At 36.2% G+C, this 24,286-nt stretch overlaps 1 protein-coding gene across 8 annotated transcripts in view; it reads right to left on the bottom strand.

The window, feature by feature from the left end:
• The window catches only part of ZMYND11 (zinc finger MYND-type containing 11), a 117,239-nt gene that overhangs the window by 30,550 nt on the left and 62,403 nt on the right, over positions 1-24,286 (bottom strand). For 6 of the 8 annotated variants that reach the window (XM_025396575.1, XM_025396574.1, XM_025396578.1 and 3 more), the window contains 2 exons: positions 14,711-14,870; positions 3,483-3,644 (listed from right to left, as the gene is read on the bottom strand). In XM_025396575.1, coding sequence (XP_025252360.1) covers positions 3,483-3,644; positions 14,711-14,870 — 322 coding nt within the window. The remainder of the gene's footprint in view (positions 1-3,482; positions 3,645-14,710; positions 14,871-24,286) is intronic. The other 2 variants (XM_025396579.1, XM_025396581.1) reach the window with 1 other exon arrangement.

Genomic DNA, 24,286 nt, shown 5'->3' with positions numbered 1-24,286 from the left:
CTTGCCACCTTTGACATCTGACAGGCGTTTCCGTAGAGAACAGTAGAAATCATGAACGCCTGCTGCATGGGGAACCGGTCAGGTAAGTTACAGCATGCCCTCTCAAATCATAACAGGTGCCAACAAAGGTCATTCTGGGATACTGTCGCGTACACACACACTAGCCACATCCAGTAATGCACGTAAAGTCATGTGGATACAAATACAAACAAAATGACACACAAACACAGGAAGAAGTCTGTGAGAATATTACCTACTATGGAATACGGTTTCTGGGAATTTTGTTTTTCTTATCCTATTCTAAATTATTTGAATTTTTATAGAAAAAATTAAAATCTCTTTTCTAAAACTTAATGAGAGAGATCTCAGTAAAAGTGTGAAACTAGACAGTATTTAAATCTTTCTCAAAGTAAAATCTAATCTGGTATTAATAAGCTACTTTTCAATAATAATCTACTGTGTCCATAAAGCAAAAGTTTATTTTTTAGAAAGGCAGACATTCCGAAGAACTATTCTCAGGGTTATAAGATTCTAGAGACTTATTACGGAAAGTCACAAAACTATTTTTGAGAAAAATGCCTATTACTGTCCTGTTACAATATTTCAGAAATCGATACATAAGATAAAGCTGCTTGAGCTGAATTAAATCTGGTAACACAGGTGACAGCTAGAAAACACCCGTTCTCAGTGGCGCTTTCAACACTGTAAGGGAGAGACAGGAATGTAAGAGTGAACAGTGTTCCAGTCACTGCAAACTGTTAGAAAAGGGCTTCTTTTCATTGTCAGTTTTAGATAGTAATGGTTAGCTTCCATTTATTATTTTTACCATATGAAAATTTGGCTATGGCACCTTATCTTCAACATTCTTTATCAACATATCTAATTAATCCATATTATTTCCAAACATTAAAAAAAAAACCACAGCAGAAAGTTATTCTGATTCGGAACCACAGTTCTTGAGTTTCTGTCTATAGACTCTAAGTTCTCTTAGTCCATGATTACTTAAATCTGGTCACGCTCTTCTTAGATTATTAAAAACGGCTTTACTCAAAGTTTTGACACTTTATTTAAAATTTAAAACAAATCAACCAATAACTTCACCTTAAAGATATTAAAAATTCCATTATAATTTCGAGATTATTATTACCCCTTCTCAAAGGAAAGGAATTGTTAGCACTTATCTTTTACTTGAATACCATAAAACAATAGAATGGATCTAAAACGAGTAACTATTTCTTTGGAAAATTTAAAGCTCAAGATAAAACTCTCCATCCTCACCCTAGAAAACAGGCTTTTTGAGCCTTAGCAGGGAGTAGCTCACAGACCATAAAATGAATGAAATATTCAAGGTTTTCTATTGACAGCATCATTTCAGGAAGCACAATTATACAGCAGTATAAAAATATCTAGGTTGACAAAGGCAAAAAGAAAGGAGAAGAACAGAACAGAATAGGGTAATCATGTTTCTGTGTAAGCCAGTAACACTGTAAAAATTTCATCTAATCAGCAAAGAGTAGAGGAAACCCAGGCCGGGCACGATGGCTTACAACAGTAATCTCGGCAATTTGGGAGGCCAAGGTGGGCGGATCACTTGAGGTCAGGAGTTCAAGACCAGCCTGGCCAACATGGCAAAATGCCGTCTCTACTAAAAATTCAAAAATTCAAAAATTAGCCAGGCATGGTGGCACGTGCCTGTAATCCCAGGTACTCAGGAGGCCGAGGCAGAAGAATCACTTGAACCCAGGAAGTGGAGGTTGCACTGAGCCGAGATAGCGCCACTGCACTCCAGCCTGGGTGACAGAGAGAGACTCCGTCTCAAAAATAAATAAAGAAATAAAGGAAACACAACACGGAATCAGACAACATGATAATGAATTCTGACGGAAGAAGTATTAAACATTTTCTGCAAGGGGCTAGTAATTGTTCAATTCCCATTCTTACCATAAGAAATATAAAATATCTACAAAGAAGCTTAACTTGCCCTTAGAAGTCCCAGTATTTTCGTTTAAGCTATTTACTACGAAAATAAGAATATTAAATACAAAAGAGCAACGGCTGTAGAGACACAGACATACTCCTCAGAGCTGTATTTCCAATTCCTGCGTCCACATTAGGATCCCCATTTGACCAGTAACATTGCCTCTTTTTTTAAATCTCATTAATTTTTTACTTCCCCTAGGGTAAACTTTTACCAGAAAACAGAAGATGTATATTTGCTTTTAAAATGTACAATCCAAATCCACAAGAGAATAAAATATGAATATTAATACAGCTCCTTTGCTCAAAATTGTGAAACTCAGAGCACCACTTACACTAATTTCTTACAGACATTCTTGTAGACTTCAGAGAGAAGGTCTACATATTGACACTGATTTACTCAGACTTAGGGAACTGACATTACTTATTTGGCACTTAGGCATTTGAGTGGCAAGTCATCATTAAACATTTTTTTAAATGCTCTCCCAACTGCCTGTTGAATATGTACATAGCAACGTTAAGTACACTTAGGCAATACAAAGCCACAGTTAGAAGACTAGAACATATACTGTGGTTTGCTCATCACGCTAACAGGAAATTTTTGACTGATGCCAAAGAGGGAAAATACTATGAAAAAATGTTTTTTGAAAAAGCAAAGAAATATTTAAATTACACAAGTTATTATAAAGCATATTCACAAACTGGAAATCATCATGAGTAATCCTGACAATGTGCATGGTTTCAAATAAGTATTTTAATAGTTAAGTATAAAATAATAGAGGTTGCAATCAAATAATTCCTTATTACCATCAATGCCATATGTAATATTCAGTCACCACATATCACTCGTATACACATACATACCACATTCTGCAACTAACAATCACAGTATGTATATTCCTCAGTGGGATCAATGAATAAAAGTAATTGTGGAAAGTACCTAGTTTACCTACAGGGCAATTTCATTTTACTTTAAAAAAATAATTAGAATTCTTTATACACGATGTCTCATCCCTCCACCCTCCAAGTAAAATATAAGCAAAAAAAAAAAAAAAAAAAAACTCATGACAAAAAGGCAACATTACATGGATATAAAATGGGAAATAGCTAAAGAATGCCCCCAACAACCTGCCTTTTGCTAACTGTTTCCTGAATACCATAAATTGTACAGTTTATTACAAAGTAGTTATTGAACAGATGTTAGTAGCTTTCGTATTTCTGATGTCCAAAGGCCATCCATTAAAGTAGTCACACAAGCCAGAGGCAGGTAAGGGAAGGGGAGACGATATATTTTTACATGATTAAAACTTTCTAAATCCACACCCTGAAATACGGTATATGTGTTCTGTGATGTCCATTTATGAGTATCATCATTTCATTAGATAACCCCCACCCTCCAGTCCTTTATCCATTCACCTGGCAAGACCACCTGGGATATCTTTTTGAAGCTATTATGAAATAATTCCAACCCTCTAACCAGCACAGGAAAGCTCATAGGTACTCACCCTGCAAACTGGGCACTGCCAGGGACTACTGCTGTCTCTAAGCCTGAACTCATCAGACAAACACTTGGAATGATACACACGAAAACACAGGTCACATATCAACACCTCTCCAGGCAAATGGCATTCAAAACAATACCAGTCATGATTTTCTGTTTCCCAGTCCTACAAAAAATACAAAATAGTTTTGTATGACATTTTGTCAATATCTGCAATGACTAAGAACAAAATTGAAACTAAATGTCCATCAGCAGTTAGGCATCATAAACAATTTAAAGACATTTACTGTGTTAAAACAAGAGGGAAAACACCTAGAAAGTTGCTGCTTTAAATTTTAAAATCTTTCCTAAACAGTGGTAATATTCAGAAATATCTTAAGATAATCTGATAGCAAAACCAGTCCAAAATGAAATAAGTCCAAAGCCAACGCCAGTTCTAATATTATCTTTCATTTTGAAATATAATCTAAGGAATAATTTCTTTAGTAAACTGAGAATCCCAAACCAACCTATAGCTTTGTATTTCAAATAAACAAACCTTTGTTTTGCTCTGCTTTAAATATATGTATATAACAGTCCTTGACACACTGTGGGAACAGAGAGAATAGTAATAGGTGGTGATGCTCACTATTCTTATCTTCTCATCTGTGGCATTGGATGTTTTATTGAAAATAACCATTAATCAGAATGTCCGTGTTCTGACAGGATGTCAGATTTTCAGAGCTGTTGAATTTAGAAAAATAAGTTGAAACTGTGAAACTAAAGGTTTAATCACATTATCCAAAGGAGATTACCACAGAAAACAAAAAAGGAAGTAGGCTTATTTCCTGACTGGGGCTATTCCTAGAAATAAAAGAACACAACTGCAGGTACACAGGCATTCTTCAACATATTCTTATTTTTGACATCTTTTTTTTTTGTACAGCTAATACCCTTTAAATATACACAACAAGAGTGTTAGAAGTTCTCTTAATTTAGAATTCATTATTTATAAATATTACTCTTAGCTTTTCTTAAAATATATTTATGCTAAGAGTGATGGGTTAATTTTCAACTTTATTTGTAGATGTGGTAACCGAATGAACAAGGGTAAAGTCCACAGTTAGTATAAACAGGGCCACTTCCAGTAGGGACCGTGACATTCCAAATTTGGGTTCTACCATCAATTTTATTTCTATAAATTGTTATCAATACTGTTTCCAAGGTGGAACAGCTTTACTGTTTTCTCTGATGTCAATACTCCCCCAATAAATGGGCTTCCATGTAGCACTCACTCCATAAGCAGCAACTTCTTTGGAAACTAGGTTCAAACGTGTTAACTGCTTGACCATATCTGAGTGCCAGATATGAAGGACTACCCAGTCCTTCGAAAGAGAAGAGGTACATGAATGTTCAAAAATTCATGTCTTGCAACTCACATCCAGAGTCATGGCTACAGTGCAGTAGTAAATCCTGCAGAAATGTAAACTTTCTGGTTTGCTTTTTATTAAGAAATTGGCAGTCTGTGTTGACCAAAGTAATAAAGAAAAAGACAAAGACCATTTCTAGTTATTTGCTACAGATGTACACACTCCACAAACTTCCTTTGGTAGGGTAATTTCAGTTGGGCTGGAATCTTAAAATACTGATTTTTACACAAAACCCTGATTGCACATGGCAGGAAATAACGTACTCCACAAAGTTGGGCACAATGGCATCACACTGACAACAATATATGTGTATGGTGCTTGGCTGTATTAAAACCGTCATCCTTGGTGTATCCATTTGAGATGGGCTCATATGTAAGCTGCATTTTAGCTATTTCAATTTATCAATTATTATGTTAAAAATCATTGACAAATTAGGTTTTGGTGGAAATAAGATATTCTACTTTTAATTAACAGTACTCTTTCCAAATTTAGGACAAAATATTTCAGGATATTTTCTTCACACTCATAGCTGTTTTAAAAACATCCTAAGGGATTTTGGTGGCTTATATTTGACTCAATATTAAAAAGAGAAATTGCCATCTTTCATTACTTGAATTTTTTACATTAATTCATCTTCATGTGCTGGGCAAAATATTCTACTACTTACTAGGTTAATTAACAAAAGGAACCAAGAGTGTAATTCCTGTGCATACCTCTGGCCTCTCCACATTACCTTTACCTCTTTGCATCCCTACTCTTTCCCCATCCACCCATGAAATGAAGATAAAAATGGGTCTTTCTTTGATAGGGTGTTTAATTCTTGACCTAGTTTTTCATAACCAATTATAGAAATGAAAGCATAACTCAAATGAAGTAAAAGAGAAACATCTGGACATGTTTATACGATGGCATATAACCAGCTCCATTCTCAGACAGAAAGTATGGGCTGGGACAGCAGTGCTGTCCATTCTTTTAATCATGGCAATAGCTGTTCAGAATATGCAAAACATGCAAAATCAAGTTCAAAAGTGATTAGACTCTGAACACAGGAAATATTTTCCTGAGGTATGAATCATACAGGCATGTTCATTACAGGACAGGCTGCCTACAATTTGTCTTTTGGTAAATAGAAATCCTTTACATAATGCTTTTTGACTAGCACTCAGACATGTATGTCAAAAACCCTAGGTTTACATTTTCACTGGATTCCCCCAGATATCATCGGCTACTCTAGAGATAGCCTGAGTAACAGCATATGTGAAATGCCAATTCAAAACATGAAAGCTTTTAAATAGCAAACCTACCAGCACAAAATTCAAAACTAGAAGCCATGTAAAGATAGTATGGTTTTACCAAACGAATCTAGCAAGAGTTAACTAAGCTAGCCTAAGGTAAAAGAGAAATATAATACAAAAAAAAAGCAGAATTACAGTAAAATAACATAGTGCAAAATTAGTTCGCCTTGTTTGGGGCTGCTGTCCTGGAGAAAGGCTGCATACTGTAGGCCTTTCAAAATAAAACAAAATAATCTTGGTCTCACTACATAACTTTGCTAAATATCAGGCAATACACAGGGCTAAAGGGATTTCACACAGGGTCAAACTGTTTATTATTTCCTATATGATGTATACTATTTTACAGATGATATTAACTGATAATCTATCAATGTGCTAATCAAAAATGAAAAGACAGAAGCATGCAAACATAAAGAGTCATTACTAGTTGTAGAGGAAACTTTTCAACTAACCAACACAAAAGCTACAAATGGACATAGAGAAAATCTCTCCCCAATGTACCATGAAAACCATAATGATATTAGAAAAATATTTTGCTAATAAATTCAGTGCCATTATAAACTTGCACAAGACATGAATGCATGTCTTATTAAAACTGGTTCACACTGGATTCTTTAAAAATCGGAAATGATGAATGTGAGTGTGGTCAAGTCAACACCTCACCAGAACATGAAATTTATACAGGCTGTCCTCAGAATCTAGTAGAAAAATCCACCTCTAACAGTAGCCTATTGATCTAAGTCTCTGTCATTCATATAGCACTTGGTTAAGACTCTAGAGCTAGATTGGTTCAAATCCTGGCCCTGGCATTCGCAGTTGTATAATCTCGGGCAGAATGCTTATCTTCTCTGTGTGTCATTTTCTATCTGTATAATTAACAAAATGACAGTACCCAGTCTACACGGTTTTTCTATGAATCAAATGAGTTAATACAGACAGTCCTTACAGGAGTGCCTGGCACAATGTGAGCACCCAGGAAGTGTTCTTCTTATTATTATCTACTCAGTGCACAGAACAAGAACTGACCAAGTCACAAAATGATATAACATGCTTATAATTTTATATATATATGTGCACATTTCTTTGCTAGGCATTTTAAAATTCATTATTACATCTGTATTTCACATCTTTTTTTTTTTTTTGAGACAGAATTTCACTCTGTCGTCCAGGCTGGAGTGCAAATGGCGAAATCTTGGCTCACTGCAACCTCTGCCTCCCGGGTTCCAGCAAGTCTCGAGTCTCAGCTTCCCGAGTAGCTGGAATTACAGGCATGCGCCACCACACCCAGATAATTTTTTGTATTTGTAGTACAGACAGGATTTCGTCATGTTGCCCAGGCTGATCTCAAACTCCTGAGCTTGGGCAATCCGCCCAAAGTGCTAGGATTACAGGTGTGAGCTACTGCGCCCAGCCCACAACGCTTCTATATGCTAGACAGAGCAAGAAACATTAACTCTGGTTTAGAGACCAAACCGAAGCACAGAAAGAGCTGCTCAGTCAAGTCAGAAAGGAGATATGTGGAAGAACTGTTCGAATAAAGTGTTCTAAAGTATAATCCACTCTCACCAATAATCCAAAAGCAATTTTTAAAGTAATTTCCTCTTTCTACTTAATGAGTAGATAAATACTACACAACCAAGTATGTGTGTTTGAGATAGCATTTTAATGTAGATGCAATGTAAAAATAATTCTCTACAATTCTAGGTTTAGCTTAATTAACAAATTCTGTTAATCATTAGGAGATAAGAATCTGATGGTTACATATTTCCAGTAATTTTAAATATTACTTATATTTAAAATAAAAATATTACAACGTTGCTCAGTGCAACAGAATTTAGACAGAAGGAAAAAGAAAAAGAAACATACACACACACAATCACAATAAACCTAAAAGAGTATAATAAGACAGCATGACCCAAAAACCCTATTGAATAAGAAGGAAATTCTTTTACCAAAGCAAGAATAATTTCTAAGTATATTATAGTTTAAATGAACACAGAACCACAGTATAAATGATTTCTAATAATCACCAATACTTAACTTGGTAAATGATTGTATTTTTGTAACTAAGATAGGGAATGGACATTTGGAAGAAATATGTGGTTCTGCATGTACGTAACAAACAGAGTAAGTTATATTTCACACCTCATAAACATATACACCTATCCATAAAAATTAAAAATTAACAAAAGGTATATTTCATATTAAATAAATCAACAGTATCCAAGGGGTATCAAATTTGGCACTAAGGGCACTTCAAACATATGATTAATTTACGACAACTATTATAACTGTAATTATATCAAGAAAAAGATAAAGACCTAAAACTTTAAAAAGGAATTCTTACTGTAATATGCCATATATATATAAAAGGGTTGCAGGGGTTGGGGGAGTCAGGCTCAGTTTGAATACAGCCTCACTTAGTATTTTTCTCAAGAACAATGCAAGGGAGCCCCTGCTTGCCATGGCTGCCTATGGTGGTAGTTCCGAAGAATAAAGCCATAAATTCCAATCCTATCTCTTACCTAAAAGATGTGAGCTAAGCTAAATTTCAGGGGAAATATAACCCGAAACGTTTTTTAGACTGGGCATTTTGAGGTGGGAAGAACAGATGATGACAGAAAAGAAGTGTCTATCTTGGCCCTCTGTAAATTAAGATTTAAGTTTGTTTATCCCCAACATAATAGGTTAATCTCTTTAAGAAGCCAGATAATATGTATTTTCATTAATTATGTTTTTAAATATGTGTCAAAAGCCTTAAATGAGAAAAAGCAAAAGATATAGAATTCTACCTTTTCATTTAAAAAGACATAGGCATGGTGGCTCATGCCTGCAATCCCAGCACTTTGGGTCACTGAGGCAGAAGGATCATTTGAAGCCAGGAGTTCGAGACCATCCTAGGCAACATAGCAAGCCCCTGTCTCTACAAAAAAATGAAAAAATTAGCTGGGTGTGGTAGCGCATGCCTGTAGTCCCAGCTACTCGGGAGGCTGAGGCAGGAGGATTGTTTGAGGCCAGGAGGTCAAGGCTGTAGTGAACCATGACTGTGCCACTGCACTCCAGCCTGGGTGACAAAGGGAGACCCTCTCTCAAAAAAAAAAAAAAAAAAAGATGCCCCCTAGGCCTATTTAAAAGTAGTATAAGATCCTGCTCACAGGCAGTACCAACTGGAGCATGTGAAAAGAAGGTTCTCAAATAGAAGCAGGACACAGAACCAACACCGGAGTTCCTGTGTGCAGCTGCTCGAGTCACAAGCAGCAACACAAACCGGCAGAAGGACTTTAACCAAGTGTCAACTGTGGTTCCTAAACTCATACATTGGTTTTGTCCTGGCATTAACTATGACAAGGAAATGAAACTGTGAGACCAAATATGGCAGCTAAGTAAAGGGAGAAGCAGTTTTACAGCAAACATCACTGTTTAATATTTTTAAGTCATCCTCAACACTTTTGACTAAATTATTAAATGTGAGATCAAAAGCATCTGTCAAATAATATCCTAGCTTTGTGCTGAGGGCTGTATATAAAGTCGGAAGTCACAGAATTAACACTAACTGCCTCAATTTCAAATAACATATTTGACATGCTTTATCTGCAAATGATTCATAATTTGAGGTGACCTGCCTTACTCTATTACATTAAAGACTTTGCTAAGACCTTCTCATCTTTATGAGTATCTTATTGCTTAAGAGTGTAATTTGTAAGATACCAAGTTATATTTATCACAGAAAGCTACTAAATACCAAATGTAACTTAGCTCAGCAAATGGTAAAATTCTGTCCAAGAAACACACTTCTCACATTTTACAAATAAAGGTGGTGAAATACTGTGAAGAAATATGGGTTTAGTGGAGCCATTCACGTGTCTTTCTCTAGAGCAAGCAGATGAAGTAAGCTATGAGCCTACAAGGACATACAGCGTTTCTTTTAAACAAGCAAAAGAAAAAAGTCTTGAAATAACAAAACATTGAATGACCAGATATCACAAAATTTCACTCAGTGCCCTGGTCTTACAGTCTCTTTCCAATATAATTGTAAAAGCTTATGAAAATACCTTTAAATGAATTATGTGGACCCTATGAGTAAATGGTAATGACAGACCAATCTGAAAGTGTGAGATGTCCATAGAAAATTTACAAGAGTGTAGTTTGTCATTTTAAAAACTAGTTGGCACACACACTTTTTTATGCATTTACTTTCTTAAGAAACAAGTCTTGCTATGCTGCCCAGGCTAGACTCAAACTCTTGTGCTCAAGCAATCCTCCTGCCACAGCCTCCCAAGGAGCTGGGACTACAGGTGTGTGCCATCACACCTGGCTCCTTGGTACATATACTTCTGTTTGCTTGACTAATATTTGAGCAAACCGTTTAAAATTGGGAGTGGACATACTTTAAATAATTACTTTTTCATTCTAACATTTCATGTGGTCATTATTTAAAACATTACCACGAAGATGCTTATCTATTACCTAATTTTACCACAGTTTCTCCAAATGAATGATCACTTATGTGGAGGGTTGCAAACGGTGACTGAGATCAGCATCCCAAAATGCCTAAATTAACTGCAGTCTAGAAGAAGGAATCTCAGCACCATGAGGTCACTATCTTGGCCTTAAATATACAGGCTTGCACTTGGATTATTTATAACTATATCCTGACATATTATAGTTAGGCTTTTGTTACATGAGTGCTAGATTTGATAAAAATAATCTTGTTCAATATATGCATATTTCTCAATTGTTTCAAATTTTTAAAAATAAGCATTGGAAAAAAGTAGCAGAGGTGAAATAAAAATGTAACATCAACAAACTCTGACTTTTAAATTCCATCAATAATAGGCAGCATAGAGAAAACTACACTTTTGTCTACCTTCTCTTTATCAACAGAATTGTGGAATTGGAGACAAGAGTCCAGACTCCTTGCTGATACAAAGTATCTCAGGAGATATAACTTGTGGGACTTATCAAGATAAATACACCTTTTCCCCACCTGAGTTTACAGCAATTTTTAGAGATAACAAAAGGAAAAAAAAGAGCTTTACCACCCATTTAAAAAATAACAGAACTGCCTAAGTTAAGAACATTTGTAACTTTTACTTAAAGGTTTAAAAATAGATAACCAAAAACATCCTACGCCTTCCCTTCCTAAGGTCATATACATCTACTTGTCGTGTTCCTTTCTTGATGGATAAATAACAACATACATCTTTCAATTTAAAAAGTTAAGTTTTTAGAGACATCAAGGTGATTCATCCTATATACAAGGTGGTAAAACTATAAAGAATGGGCCCCAGACTCAAACGCTGGCATGCAGGACAATCATTAGCGCACAGAACACCAAGTGCAAACTAGAAAAGATGGCCCTTCTACAAGACACTCTTGTTGTATGTTCGTTTATTAGAGCAAATGCACTGTTGAATAAATAGGCAAATACACAATGTCTGTGATGTGGATGGGGCTTCCTAAATTGCACAGTTCACATCTGGCACCCCAATCTGCAATGGCCTCCACGCACTGGCCATACATTAAAAAAAGTACACAAAGCTGGTCAGGACAAGATGCATGTGCTGTGCCTAGTGGGAAACAATTACATGTCCTCCTAGAGTGTCATCAGGGCATGAAAACTGTGGCACATGGACAGCTGCTGAGCAGCCAAGTGGGACCCCAGCCAAGGTAACAAAATACACATATAATTTGTCTCATTATTTTAGAGTTACACTTTAAATAAAGATCCAGTGTTCTCATGGAAAACCTCTTTACAAGTCTTGTGTTTGAGAATACAGGTTGAAAAGTAAAAAGACCCTGTTTAGAATTTTTGTATGATTAGTAGGAAACTAATGTGCTTTTACTATATTACACACAGGCATTTTTTTGTTGTAAGCATATTTATTCATTGGTCAAATACCTGCTTTGAGTACCTGGTTATATAATTTATGTAGATAATCTCCTTTAATCCTTCAAACAATCAAATGAAATAGATCTTAATATGCCCATATAACGGCTGAGGGCTGAGGATCAGAAGCTAAGAAATTTCCTCAAGGTTGCATAACTAAATAAAGGCTTGAATTGGATCTGAAACCCCTGTTTGTTTGTGACATATGAGATCTTACCTCTTTCTAATAAACTACATTACCTCTGAATTTTAAATATTTACATATTTTATAAACCAGGCACAATTTTGATATATTCAGTTGTGCTTAAATTATACAGCCATATTTAGAAAAAAAATGTTTGTGAGAAAGAACCAGAATTAAACCTGCATACTATATGTTTGATTTACATATAATATTTCATCTAGACAGAAGAAAAAAGGATGATTCTATAAATATATGCAAGAACAACATATAAAAATAAAAATTAGAACATAGGACCTAATATAGTGGTAAAAATATAACGTGCTCATTAACGACTTGTTGAATTAAACAAAAAAAGTTCAACTTGGGGAGGAAGAAAGCATATGGAAAAGTACCAATCTAAACAGGAAAGAGAAATAAAATCGCTTTTATGAAAAAATGTACACATGATCCATAAACCAAAATCCTATAGATTAAGTTGCACTTACTGTTAGTTAATTACTATACAAATCTTGGAAATTATCAGTATAGTCTTCTATACTGTCTATAAATTCCTAAGTGTTTTAAGATTAGAAATTTTACATTATCTGGATTATTCTGAGTATATAATAAGGTATCAACAATTAATGGCCCTCCTTTAAATACCTGAGGCAACAGATTGATACCACTTGACATTATTTTTATTATGTCTTGGCACCCTAAGTTTCTTCACTGGCAGCAAAGCTTTACTTTTCTGTAAGGAAACTCAATAGAAAAACTGTTCTTATATAAAGATTTCCACTTAACTTTTCAAGAATACTTCCAGCGCACAAATGAAATTACACCAGTGAAAGTAAAGATTTTTTCTTCCATGTTTTCTGTTGCTGGAAAATGTGAATTTTCTTTCCTGAAGCTTTGAAGGTGCAGATTAAATTGACAAAAACAAAGTTAAAAAAGTGAACAGCTTTTCTAAGTTCATAACTTATCACAGCTGTTGCTGTAAACCACCTCCCCACAGGCACTGTGCTAGTTAGTTTACTGCTGTCAGGCTTCACACGTTAGTATGTTTGTTGGCTCATCTGCTATAGAGCCAGAAAAGAAAATAAACTCAAACTTTTTGGAAAATTTTTCCACAAAGAACCAATTATAAGATTCTATGTCATTTTTATAATTTTAGATTTTAGAGAATTTATGATAAAACACTCTCAAAGTATTCAATTATTAAATCTATCCCTTTCAAAAAGTAAATCTATAAAAAGAGATAGATTTTTGAAAGAGGTTGAAAGGGGTATGTCTATCTATATCTATAGATAGATTTTTCTTTTCTTTTTAAGAGACAGGGTCTTGGTCTGCCGCCCAGGCTACAGTACAGTAGTGGCATGACCATAGCTCACTGCAGTCCTAAACTCCTGGGCTCAAGTGATCCTCCCAACTCAGCCTCCTGGGCATCTGGTACTACAGGCATGTGACACCACATCCAGCTAATTTTTTATTTTTTTTGGTAGAGATGGGGTTGTGTATTTTATTTTATTCTGTTTTATTTTATTTTATTTTATTTTTTGTAGAGACGGGGACTATGTTGCCCAGGCTGGTGTGTAACTCCTGGGCTCAAGTGACCCTCCTGCTTTAGCCTTCCAAGTGCGAGGACTATAGCATGAGCCACCTGGCCACAGCTGCTACATTTGAAACCTATCATCTTAAACGATGTTCCCTTGTAAAAATTAAGACATTTTTAATCAAGGTATTAGAAATAGCAAAATAAAATAAGGTAAGAAGATAGAAATATTACACATGAAATCAATCTTTACGTAAGAAAAAAATGTACTTCAAGATGTGCCTCTCAGTTTAAAGGTACATAATGGAAGGAATTAGAAGATTAAAATATCAACATTTAAAAGAGGAGTCAAAGTGAGAACTAGGTAAAAATGAAAAGAGAATTAATGTGTGTCTTTCCTGTTTGATTTCTGTTCCAGTACACAAAACCTGCAATTGTCATTAGTCAATGTAGGCACTGGCCAGGGGAACTTAACGTTTGGAACCTGTACTCTGCCACAAAATCCCTACTGAAGCCTGCCTTCATCCCACCTGAACCGAGACTGTTTCCCTAGGAAGACAGTTCATCTCCTTCTATCTGTGTAGATGGCATCAATATTATCTGGCATGGAAAAATTTTTTGCTAATATTTACTGAAGAAAACAGGAATGCCATGAAGTGTGGGTACATCAAAAGAGCTTTGGTTTGCTTTATTTTTTAGATTCAAGGTAATATATAGAGAAGTAGGTTCTTTGTAAAAGCAAGTCATCTCCTAAATAATTAGTAAGGAAAGTAACCATATTACCAATGTAGAGCCTTAATGTTGATAAAAATGTTAAAATGAAATATTAAACTTCTGAAAATGATTTCCTATAGGTTATATCTAAATAATGTTTAAAAGCTAAAAGTTCACATCTCTATGTTTATCAAACAAAATGTACTTACAATCTCATCTCCTGGCAACCAATATCCTTCTTGTTCAATACCAGCTTTTGAACCTTTGCAGCCCACTGTTAGAGTTTCGACAATAAGACCATCTTTCACAGCTAAGCTCAGCTGACGGGTGGTCTCTTTAGGATGCATACCGTGGACTCGAGACATATACCTAACACAAAGGAAAAACACATTTAAAAATCTTTCAGTACTGAAAACTAAAAATGAATGAAAATAAGAAAATGGAGGTAATTTCTTTCATTATGACTTGTATTTATGAGAGTCCTGTTGAGATAAAGAACAAGATAAAGAACACGATTAACAGAAAAGGAAAAGTCTTCAATACACAACTCTTCTAATTATCATGCTATCTTAAACTCAAATTCTATTCTGTAATGATTAGACCAAGATATGTTCAAAATCGTTCCAAATCAGCAAATATAAATCACTTAAGAGATTGTAGTCAAACATCCCATTTAGTTTTAGCCTCTGGAGCAATTACCACTAACTTCTACTCTACAGATTCTACATTTAGAATTTTATAATCCCCAACCATAGGACTTTAGAATTACAAACATATTTTGTAATACTTTTACTCAAAATTTAGGAAATGACACCAGAGAAAATTTAGAAATTACATGAGTGCTTGTCAACATATAAGGAAAACGGATGCATGTTGTGATCAATCAAGCAAAAATGTGATTTTCAGTGAAACATATTTTGAGTCACTGAAGCACGCAAACATTCCCTGATTTATAGTTACAAAATATTTTTTAAAAACAAAAAAGTGAAATATTTCCAACACACCCTGGATCACAGAGAATAATACTGCAGATTCCCTTACTGCAGATTCCCTTACTGCAGATTCCCTTACTGCAGATTCCCTTACTGCAGATTCCCTTACTGCAGATTCCCTTACTGCAGATTCCCTTATTGCAGATTCCCTTACTGCAGATTCCCTTATTGTAGATTCCCTTATTGTAGATTGAATGTAGATTCACCAACTACAATCAACTGATGTTAATACTTGGCATATTTGCTTTGTATCTTTTTTGTTTAATACAGAAATAAGTTTTATAAAGTTGGATTTGTGCCATTTTCCATTCTCCTCCAAACCTCAACACTGATTGCTCTCTCTTTATACACACACACACACACACACATCAATGTCAATGTATCTATCTGCATCTCCAGTGAACCACTGAATTTCAAAGAGATCTTTGGATATCCAGATAAAAAACATAGCATGAGCTAAATCAGACTGGCCTCAGCCTTCTCCAGAGAAACATTCCATGCTAGAAGTCAGGGGAGTAATGCCTCATGAGTCCTCAAGGAAATAAAGGTGACAAAACCAGTATGTTTGGATTAGCTCCCACCTTCTTCCTTCCCCGCCTCATTGCTACAGACATTGCCATTGTCAGGGCCAGCGTTCTGTGGTCCGATCATAATTCCCATCTCTCTTTCTGTCTTAGTCCTTCGATTAGCTGCATTGACAAAAAAGCAATGTTGAAGGGGAAAATGTGCTAATGTCCTTGACGCTCACAGTGCAGAGTCAGGAATAACTATCTCAGGGAGTGAGTGCACTATCCAAATATATAAACATCACCCTTAAAACAAAAAACATTTCTAAGCTACCTGAAGAAACCCATAGAAAATGTATTACGTAGTGATAAAACAAAACGATAAAAACAGAAGGCATATTATGTATGAGAAGACCAAAACCAGACATGTTTCTCTTTTTAATAAATACAAATGGGCTAAACTCAACAATTTAAAAAATAGTGACTCAGAAAGAGTGTAAACAAATGGGCAAAGGCATATCATAAAAATGCTATCTAAATGAAGCAGGGGTCAAGATGGAAATGTATAGGATTTGGAAAACAAGGCAAAAATCATTCTTAAAAAAGACAAACAGAGCATAGTTATAATGCAAACAACTATAGGAAATAAAAGAAATATTGACAGAAATATAAAATTGTGAGATTTTAATTCACTTCTCTCAGTTCACAAAAAAAAAAAAATCAACTGGACAAAAAACTAAGTATGGCTATAGAAGAACTAACTAATAAGACAGAGCTATTGATTTATTATTTTTGAGATGTAATCTCACTCTGTTGTCCAGGCTGGAGCACAGTGGCATGATCTCAGCTCACTGCAACCTCTGCCTCCTCGGTTCAAGTGATTCTCCTGCCTCAGCCTCCCAAACTGGGACTACAGGTGCTGGCCAATTTTTGTATTTTTAGTAGAGATGGGGTTTCACCATGTTGGTCAGGCTAGTCTTGAACTCCTGACCTCAGCTGATCTGCCCACCTCGGCCTCCCAAAGTGCTGGGATTACAGGCGTGAGCCACTGCGCCCAGCCTGATTTTTTATTTATTATTTATCTAGTTGATTTATTCTGAAACAAACAAAGAAACACCTTAAGACAGGTATATTGATTTATCCTGACACCAAAAAAATACCTTTAATAGGTCCAGAAGACATACATAACTGACCACAAAATCACCACAAAGATGACCTGAAGAGATTCCAAAAGTGATACACGCCATTGTTAATCACGGTGAAATTAAATCAGATATTAATACAAAACCAGAAAACCCTCATAAACAACCACTGAGTCAAAAAAAAGTTACTGAAAAATTACAAAAGCTCTAAATGAAAAGCTAAAGCAATGCTGTTAAAAAAGAAAATTTGTAGAATCCAGGAACTCCTTTTTTTTTTTTTTTTTTTTTTTTTTTGATACAGGGTCTCACTCTGCCACCCAGGCTGGAGTACAATAGCACAATCATGGCTCACTGCAGCCTTGACCTCCTGTGCTCAAGTGCTCCTCCCACCTCAGCCTCCTGAGAAGCTGGGACTACAGCCACACACCATCACACCTGGGTAACTTTTTAATTTTTTGTAGAGACAGGGTCTCACTATCTTGCCCAGGCTGGTCTCAAACTCCCAGCCTCAAGTGATCCTCCCACCTCAGCCTCTCAAAGTGCTAGGATTACAGGCATGAGCTACCATGCCTGGCCCAAGAACTCCTTCTTTAGGGAAAAATAAAAGAGTTATCATTACCTAATCTAATCAATAATGAAGACACAAAGCACAAACATACACAAAAAATGCTACAGGGAGACACCTATATATAAAAAGGAAATTAAAATACAAGCAACTACTTTGTTCAGTTCTGTGCAAAAATATACACTATGATTTTATAAGAAAATATAAATGACCAAAACCTGAACACAGAATAAAACAGAACCTTTAAAAGGTCAATTTCCAAAGAAATAAATAGAGGAAGTTTGCAAAGAGCTTACCCAGAAAAACATCAGCTACGGACATATTCATAAGTTACTTCTGTCAAACTTATAATGACCAGGTAACTCCAATGAGACTCAAACTCTTCCAGTGCACAATCATAGGAAAGCAAGGAATCTAGCATGTAATAAGAAAACTCCACAAAATAGCATAGACAAAGAAAATCAGTGACCCATAGAAATACTGATATAAAAATCCTACATAAAATATTTGAATATAATCTAATATTGTATATAAATATTAATATATTCAAATGTCAAAATAATATACTAATTCTAGGAACTGAAGAAAGATTTAATATGAAGAAATGTAAAAATATGATTTACTACATTAACAGGTCAAAAATAAATTATCATGAAGATTTTGATACATGTTGAAAGGCATTTAGTAATATTCAACACCTAGCCCCTAACAAAACAAGAATGAGTAAATACTTCCTTAACCTAATCAAGAATATTCAAAGATGTCTGTGGCTGTCACTTTTCCTTAACACTCTGAAAAGGTAATAACCAACATAATTGAAATCGTCATAAAAGTTGATAAGGAGTTTGCAAATCATGTATCTAGAAAACCCAAAAAAATCAGCTGATACGCTTTTTTAAGTAATTTTCATTAAGTATACAGTTCAATAAATTCTTTGGGTACAAACTGATTTACTAAGATTAAAAGCATTCATATACAGAAACCAAAAAGACAGATGACTGAAAAGAAGACCAAACCTCAATTATTTACAACAGTAAGAAAAATAAAATTTCCAGGAAGAAATAGAATGACAAAATTTGTGTAAAGAAAATTCTGAAACGTTACTGATGCAAAGAAAAAAGATGAACAAATCGGAATTTTCATTACAATAAAAGTAGCATTTCACATTATTGGTGGAAAGACTGATTAATCAATGCAGGACATTGGGACAACTGGTTATCTAACCTGGGAAAGGAGATGGAGCCCTACCTTAGATTGTACCTATAAACTAGAGATAGATCAGATTTAAATATCGACAACAAAACCACACAATTGTTCAGCATGTGTGAAATAACACATATACAAGGAAGGAAATTCATTTTAGTATTGCTGGCAGCAAGAAACAATTAGAAATAATGTAAACATACATCTTACGGGACTGGTTAAATAACTGATACTTGTACCAAGGATTATTATACAGTTTTCACAAGAAATGAAGCAATGTTATAGGTGTTAAGATGACATAAGCTCTATAATATATTACATTTTTTAAAAAATCGTGGTATAAGACACTACTATTTCTCAAAACACTGTATAACTGATATGCACAAAAGAGTTCTAGAGCTTGATTCCTTCCACAAACTGCTAAGAGGGGCTCAGGGAACAAGGGATGAGAGAAGACTTTTTTCCACAGTATGCCCCTTGGAATTTCGTTTGCATCTATTAGCTAGACTATTTTAACTTTTAAAAAAGTAGCTACCATCTACCATTCCTCCAGCAACATACAAGTTTCCTGCTCCCACGTAAGCTTGCCAGCCTTAGGGAGATTCCCCTCCTTCTTTTTCAGACTCATTATGGCTCTTCTTGGTCCCATATTCATCCACAGTGATTTTAAAGTTAGTTTGCCAAAATCCACAAAAATAGTTAAAGCTCCATAACCAACGTAAGAATATCCACTGACGAAATTGGCACATACGCTCATTTATTTATATATTTTTCTATGTCTGTAATATGGTTTTATAATTTTTATCCATAAGATTCTTACATATCTTTTGGGTTTTTCCTAGATATTTTAATGTTTCTTTTGAAAATGGAATTTTATTTTATATAGTATTTCCTGGTTGGTGGTTGCTGGTCTTTATTGGGCAATCTGCTTACCTCTCTTACTAGTTTCAGGTTTGTCTGTAAATGCTATTGGACTTGTTTCTTATCAAGCTGATTAGGACTTCTAGTAAAGTAAACACCACAGGTAGTAATGGTGGGTATCCTTATCTTGTTTTAGATTTTGTAGGGGATTCTTATAATAGTTCACCATTAAACATGACTCTTGAGGATGCTTATTGGTAGACATATCTTATAAATATAAAATGATAAATATAAATGCAAATATGATGCTTGCTACAGGATTTTGGTGCATAACTTTTATTGAGGACATTTCTTTCCAGGTTGCTAAGTGTTTTTTTTTTAATGGCACTGCATTTTATTATTCCTTCATATATTTTTATCCACAGACTGTCACCACACAATGGGTTTTCTTAGCCACTAAGAAACAACCGTAGAGCATGGATTAACACACAACACAAGAAAAGGTCTGCTTTCTTGTTAGTCATAGCATGTTGGGCTCAACTTTCTTAATTCAAAGTGAAATGAAGTCAGTTAAAATGATATATTCTGGTAATTTCGTTCTCTATCGCTGGTCTTTGAGGGACTAAAAAGATGTCTGCCGTGAAGAGCAGGTTGGAATCAGGGAGCCCTTTCATAGAGACAAAGGTCGGGAAAGGGTATGGCTGAAGGATTAGTGGCAACTGGAACACATGAATGACAACAATGCAAAACTAGGTGCTTCCTCCTATACTGATGCACCTTGAGAATATAACAAAGGAGTTAATAACTTTGTTTCTGGATGGAAAGTTTTGAGTTTAGGTAAACTAGAATAAAGAACTGATCTAGTATATATTAAAAGTGTCATCTAAGGGCTAAGAACATGTGTTCATTATTTATAACGGTTGTGTCAAGAAATACAAGCTCATAAAGTAATGTCTAAACTTGATGAATTTATTTTTTCCTGCTCACTCTATTCTTTAAGAAAAAAAAATATATATATATATAGTTATGTTCTTAAGAAATAAGTTTGAAGAGATTCACACCTATTTTTCTTCAAAAGTAAAGCAAAGGTTAGAACTGAGCCAGAACCCTGTAAGTAACAGAGGAGCACTGGGGTCCTACTACGCATTACAGGCCAAGTATATTTGATAAGGCTTAAGATTTTCTAGAATTAATAATAAACTCTGAAGGCTGATTTATATGACACCTCAAATATAACAATGGTCAAATTCATTATTCATTTTCTTAGATCATCACTCAGGCAGGTTTGCATCACGTGAAAACACATTTGCTAGTATTCAGGTAAAGGATACTCCAGGTCTCTCGTTTTCTTGTAAACTGCTTAATCTGTAACGAGAACTTTTCTTCTTCCAATAAAGAGAGAACATAGCAATTTGGGTTTCAGATACACTGATAAGTGGCCTTCTAGTCCGCTATTCTAATTTCACTTAATACCATAAGTCACAAAATGGCATGTAAATGTCTAATATTTAAGTATACACTCAATTTCTCTGAACTTTTTCAATAACTTCCTCATTTTCTCCCACCCCACTCCATTCCCACAACTTTCCACCATCTGGCGCCCCAGAGCGCTCCCTTCTCTCCCAGGGTGTGAGCTTCCATGGGTTGCTGAGCACTCAAGAGCCTCCAAGCCACAGGCCATAGAAGCCTACACTGTTTCCCCTCCCCAAGATCATTCTGAAAGTTCCAAGGCAAATACATACATATATATGAAATATATATAATGTGTGTGTGTGTGTGTCTGTGTATTTCATGGTAACAGCCACTGATTTAACATTTTTACAAAAGTAAGGAATCTCATGAGTCATAATTTGCAGAAAGTAATCACCTATCTTTAAGCCTTCTAACAATGATTCAATCTCAGAAACTTCTGCCATCTCATTTGAAATTAATATATTGGAAAACGAGCACAATATAAACAGTATAAAAACAGCCACAACCAGTGGAAGAACAAATCACCACAGAATGCAGTGATGTGCTTTCTGTCAACGAAAAACATAACAAATGCCTGTGATGTCTTCTCGTCCCTCATAAACAGGTTCACACCACTGTGGAGTCTAGAGGCCGTTTACAATGTTGATAGTATCATAAATTTATTTTAAGTGTATTATAGGTAATCTGGATAAACACCTTAAGACTTAGGACTGCCCCCCCAATTTCAGTACCTTATGGCCCCCTACTGGCTCAGTGTACTAGCTCAGGGGGCTGAAAACATCAGAATCATCAAATTTGACACAGAAATTTAAATGAATATTGATCTAGTATCTTGATGTCAAAAGACTTTATGAGTATAAAAGCTATGGAAGTATAACAGGAGGAGATCCAAAATACCTGACTAGATTAGAAATGTTGAATTTCTTTACGACACAAACATCTGAAACTCATTTTTTCTTGCCTCTGAAGCAATTATCACTAATTTCCATTCTGTAAATTAAAAGAAAACAATAAAAAGGAAAAGCATTTATGACAAATATGACAAAAAGTTTATATTCTAAAAATGTGAAACTAAAACAACAGGAAAACAATTTTTCCCTCTTAAATCAGCAAGATAATTAAAATAATTATTCTCAATGCTGGTAAAGAGGCATCAAGACAGTCACCCTCAACACATCGCTATTGAAAGCACTTTCTTTTTTTTTTTTTTTGAGACGGAGTCTCGCTCTGTCGCCCAGGCTGGAGTGCAGTGGCCGGATCTCAGCTCACTGCAAGCTCCGCCTCCCGGGTTCCCGCCATTCTCCTGCCTCAGCCTCCCGAGTAGCTGGGACTACAGGCGCCCACCACCTCGCCCGGCTAGTTTTTTGTGTTTTTAGTAGAGACGGGGTTTCACTGGGTTAGCCAGGATGGTCTCGATCTGCTGACCTCGTGATCGGCCCGTCTCGGCCTCCCAAAGTGCTGGGATTACAGGCTTGAGCCACCGCGCCCGGCCTATTGAAAGCACTTTCTAGAAAGCAGTCCAGCATCACACATCAACAGCCTTACAGATAATCCTATCACTTGACAACCATTCCATTTCTAAGTCAATGACTTGAGATGGAGCAAGACTTACGTATTAACAGAAAAACGTTTCCAGCCAGAAGTGGTGGCTCACGCCTGTAATCTCAGCACTTTGGGAGGCCAAGGTGAGGAGATCACTTGAGCTCGGCAGTTCAAGATCAGCCTGGGCAATACAGCAAGACCCTGTCTCTAAAAATATATACACAGACACACACACACACTAGCCAGGCATGGCAGCACATGTCTGTAGTCTCAGCTAACCCTAACTCGAACCCTCCTCTCCCTGCCAAAACCTCTGTTAGAGTGTTTTAGAAAAGGAAATGGTGTGTATTCATCATTCCTATGGGCCAGGGAAGTGGTGACCCTTTTAGAAAATCTGAGGTATTTTCTTCATTAGCCAGGCATGGTAGTGTACACCTGTAGTCTCAACTACTCAGGAGGCTGAGGTGGGAGGACTGCTTGAGCCCAGAAGGTCGAGGCTGCAGTGAGCTGTGATCACACCACTGCATTCCAGCCTGGATGACAGAACAAGACCTTGTCTCAAAAAAAAGAAAAAAATGTTCCCCACATCATAAAATTTTATAGTTAAAAAAAGAACTAAATGTTAATACTAGTAAAATAAGTTAAAGTATATCCACTTTATAGAATACTATGCAGTTAATAAAATTAATGTTCCAAAAAACAATGTTGTGGCAGGCCACGGTGGCTCAGGCCTACAATCCCAGCACTTCAGGAGGCTGAGACAGGAGGGTCACTTGAGCCCAGGATTTTGACACCAGCTGGACAGCATAGTAAGACCCCATCTCTATAAAAAAATTTAAAAAATTAGCCAACCACGGTGGCATGCACCTGTGGTCCCAGTTAAGGAGGAGGCTGGGCCGGGTGCGGTGGCTCAAGCCTGTAATCCCAGCACTTTGGGAGGCCGAGACGGGCGGATCACGAGGCCAGGAGATCGAGACCATCCTGGCTAACACAATGAAACCCTGTCTCTACTAAAAAAATACAAAAAACTAGCTGGGCATGGTGGCGGCGCCTGCAGTCCCAGCTACTCGGGAGGCTGAGGCAGGAGAATGGCGTAAACCTGGGAGGCAGAGCTTGCAGTGAGCTGAGATCCGGCCACTGCACTCCAGGCTGGGCGACAGAGGGAGACTCCATCTCAAAAAAAAAAAAAAAAAAGGAGGAGGCTGACTCGGGAGGACCACTTAAGCCCAGAAAGTCAAGGCTGCAAGAGAGCTGTGATTGCACTACTGCATTTCTGCCTAGGCGACACTGTCTCCAAGAAAAACAACAATGGTGTGAGAAAATGCTCACAGTGTATATAAGGATAAGATTTAAAATTATATATGCATATACATACTTACATGCATACAGAGAAAGAGAGAAAGAGACAGAGGGAGGGAGAGAGAGAAGGAGGGAGGGAGGGGAAGGGGGGAGAGAGGGGGAGAGAGAGAGGGGGAGGGGGGGGAGAGGGGGGGAGAGGGGG

The sequence above is a fragment of the Theropithecus gelada genome, chromosome 9, assembly GCF_003255815.1.
Source record: "Theropithecus gelada isolate Dixy chromosome 9, Tgel_1.0, whole genome shotgun sequence".
NCBI lineage: Eukaryota > Metazoa > Chordata > Mammalia > Primates > Cercopithecidae > Theropithecus > Theropithecus gelada.
This window is presented reverse-complemented; position numbering and strand designations above follow the sequence as displayed.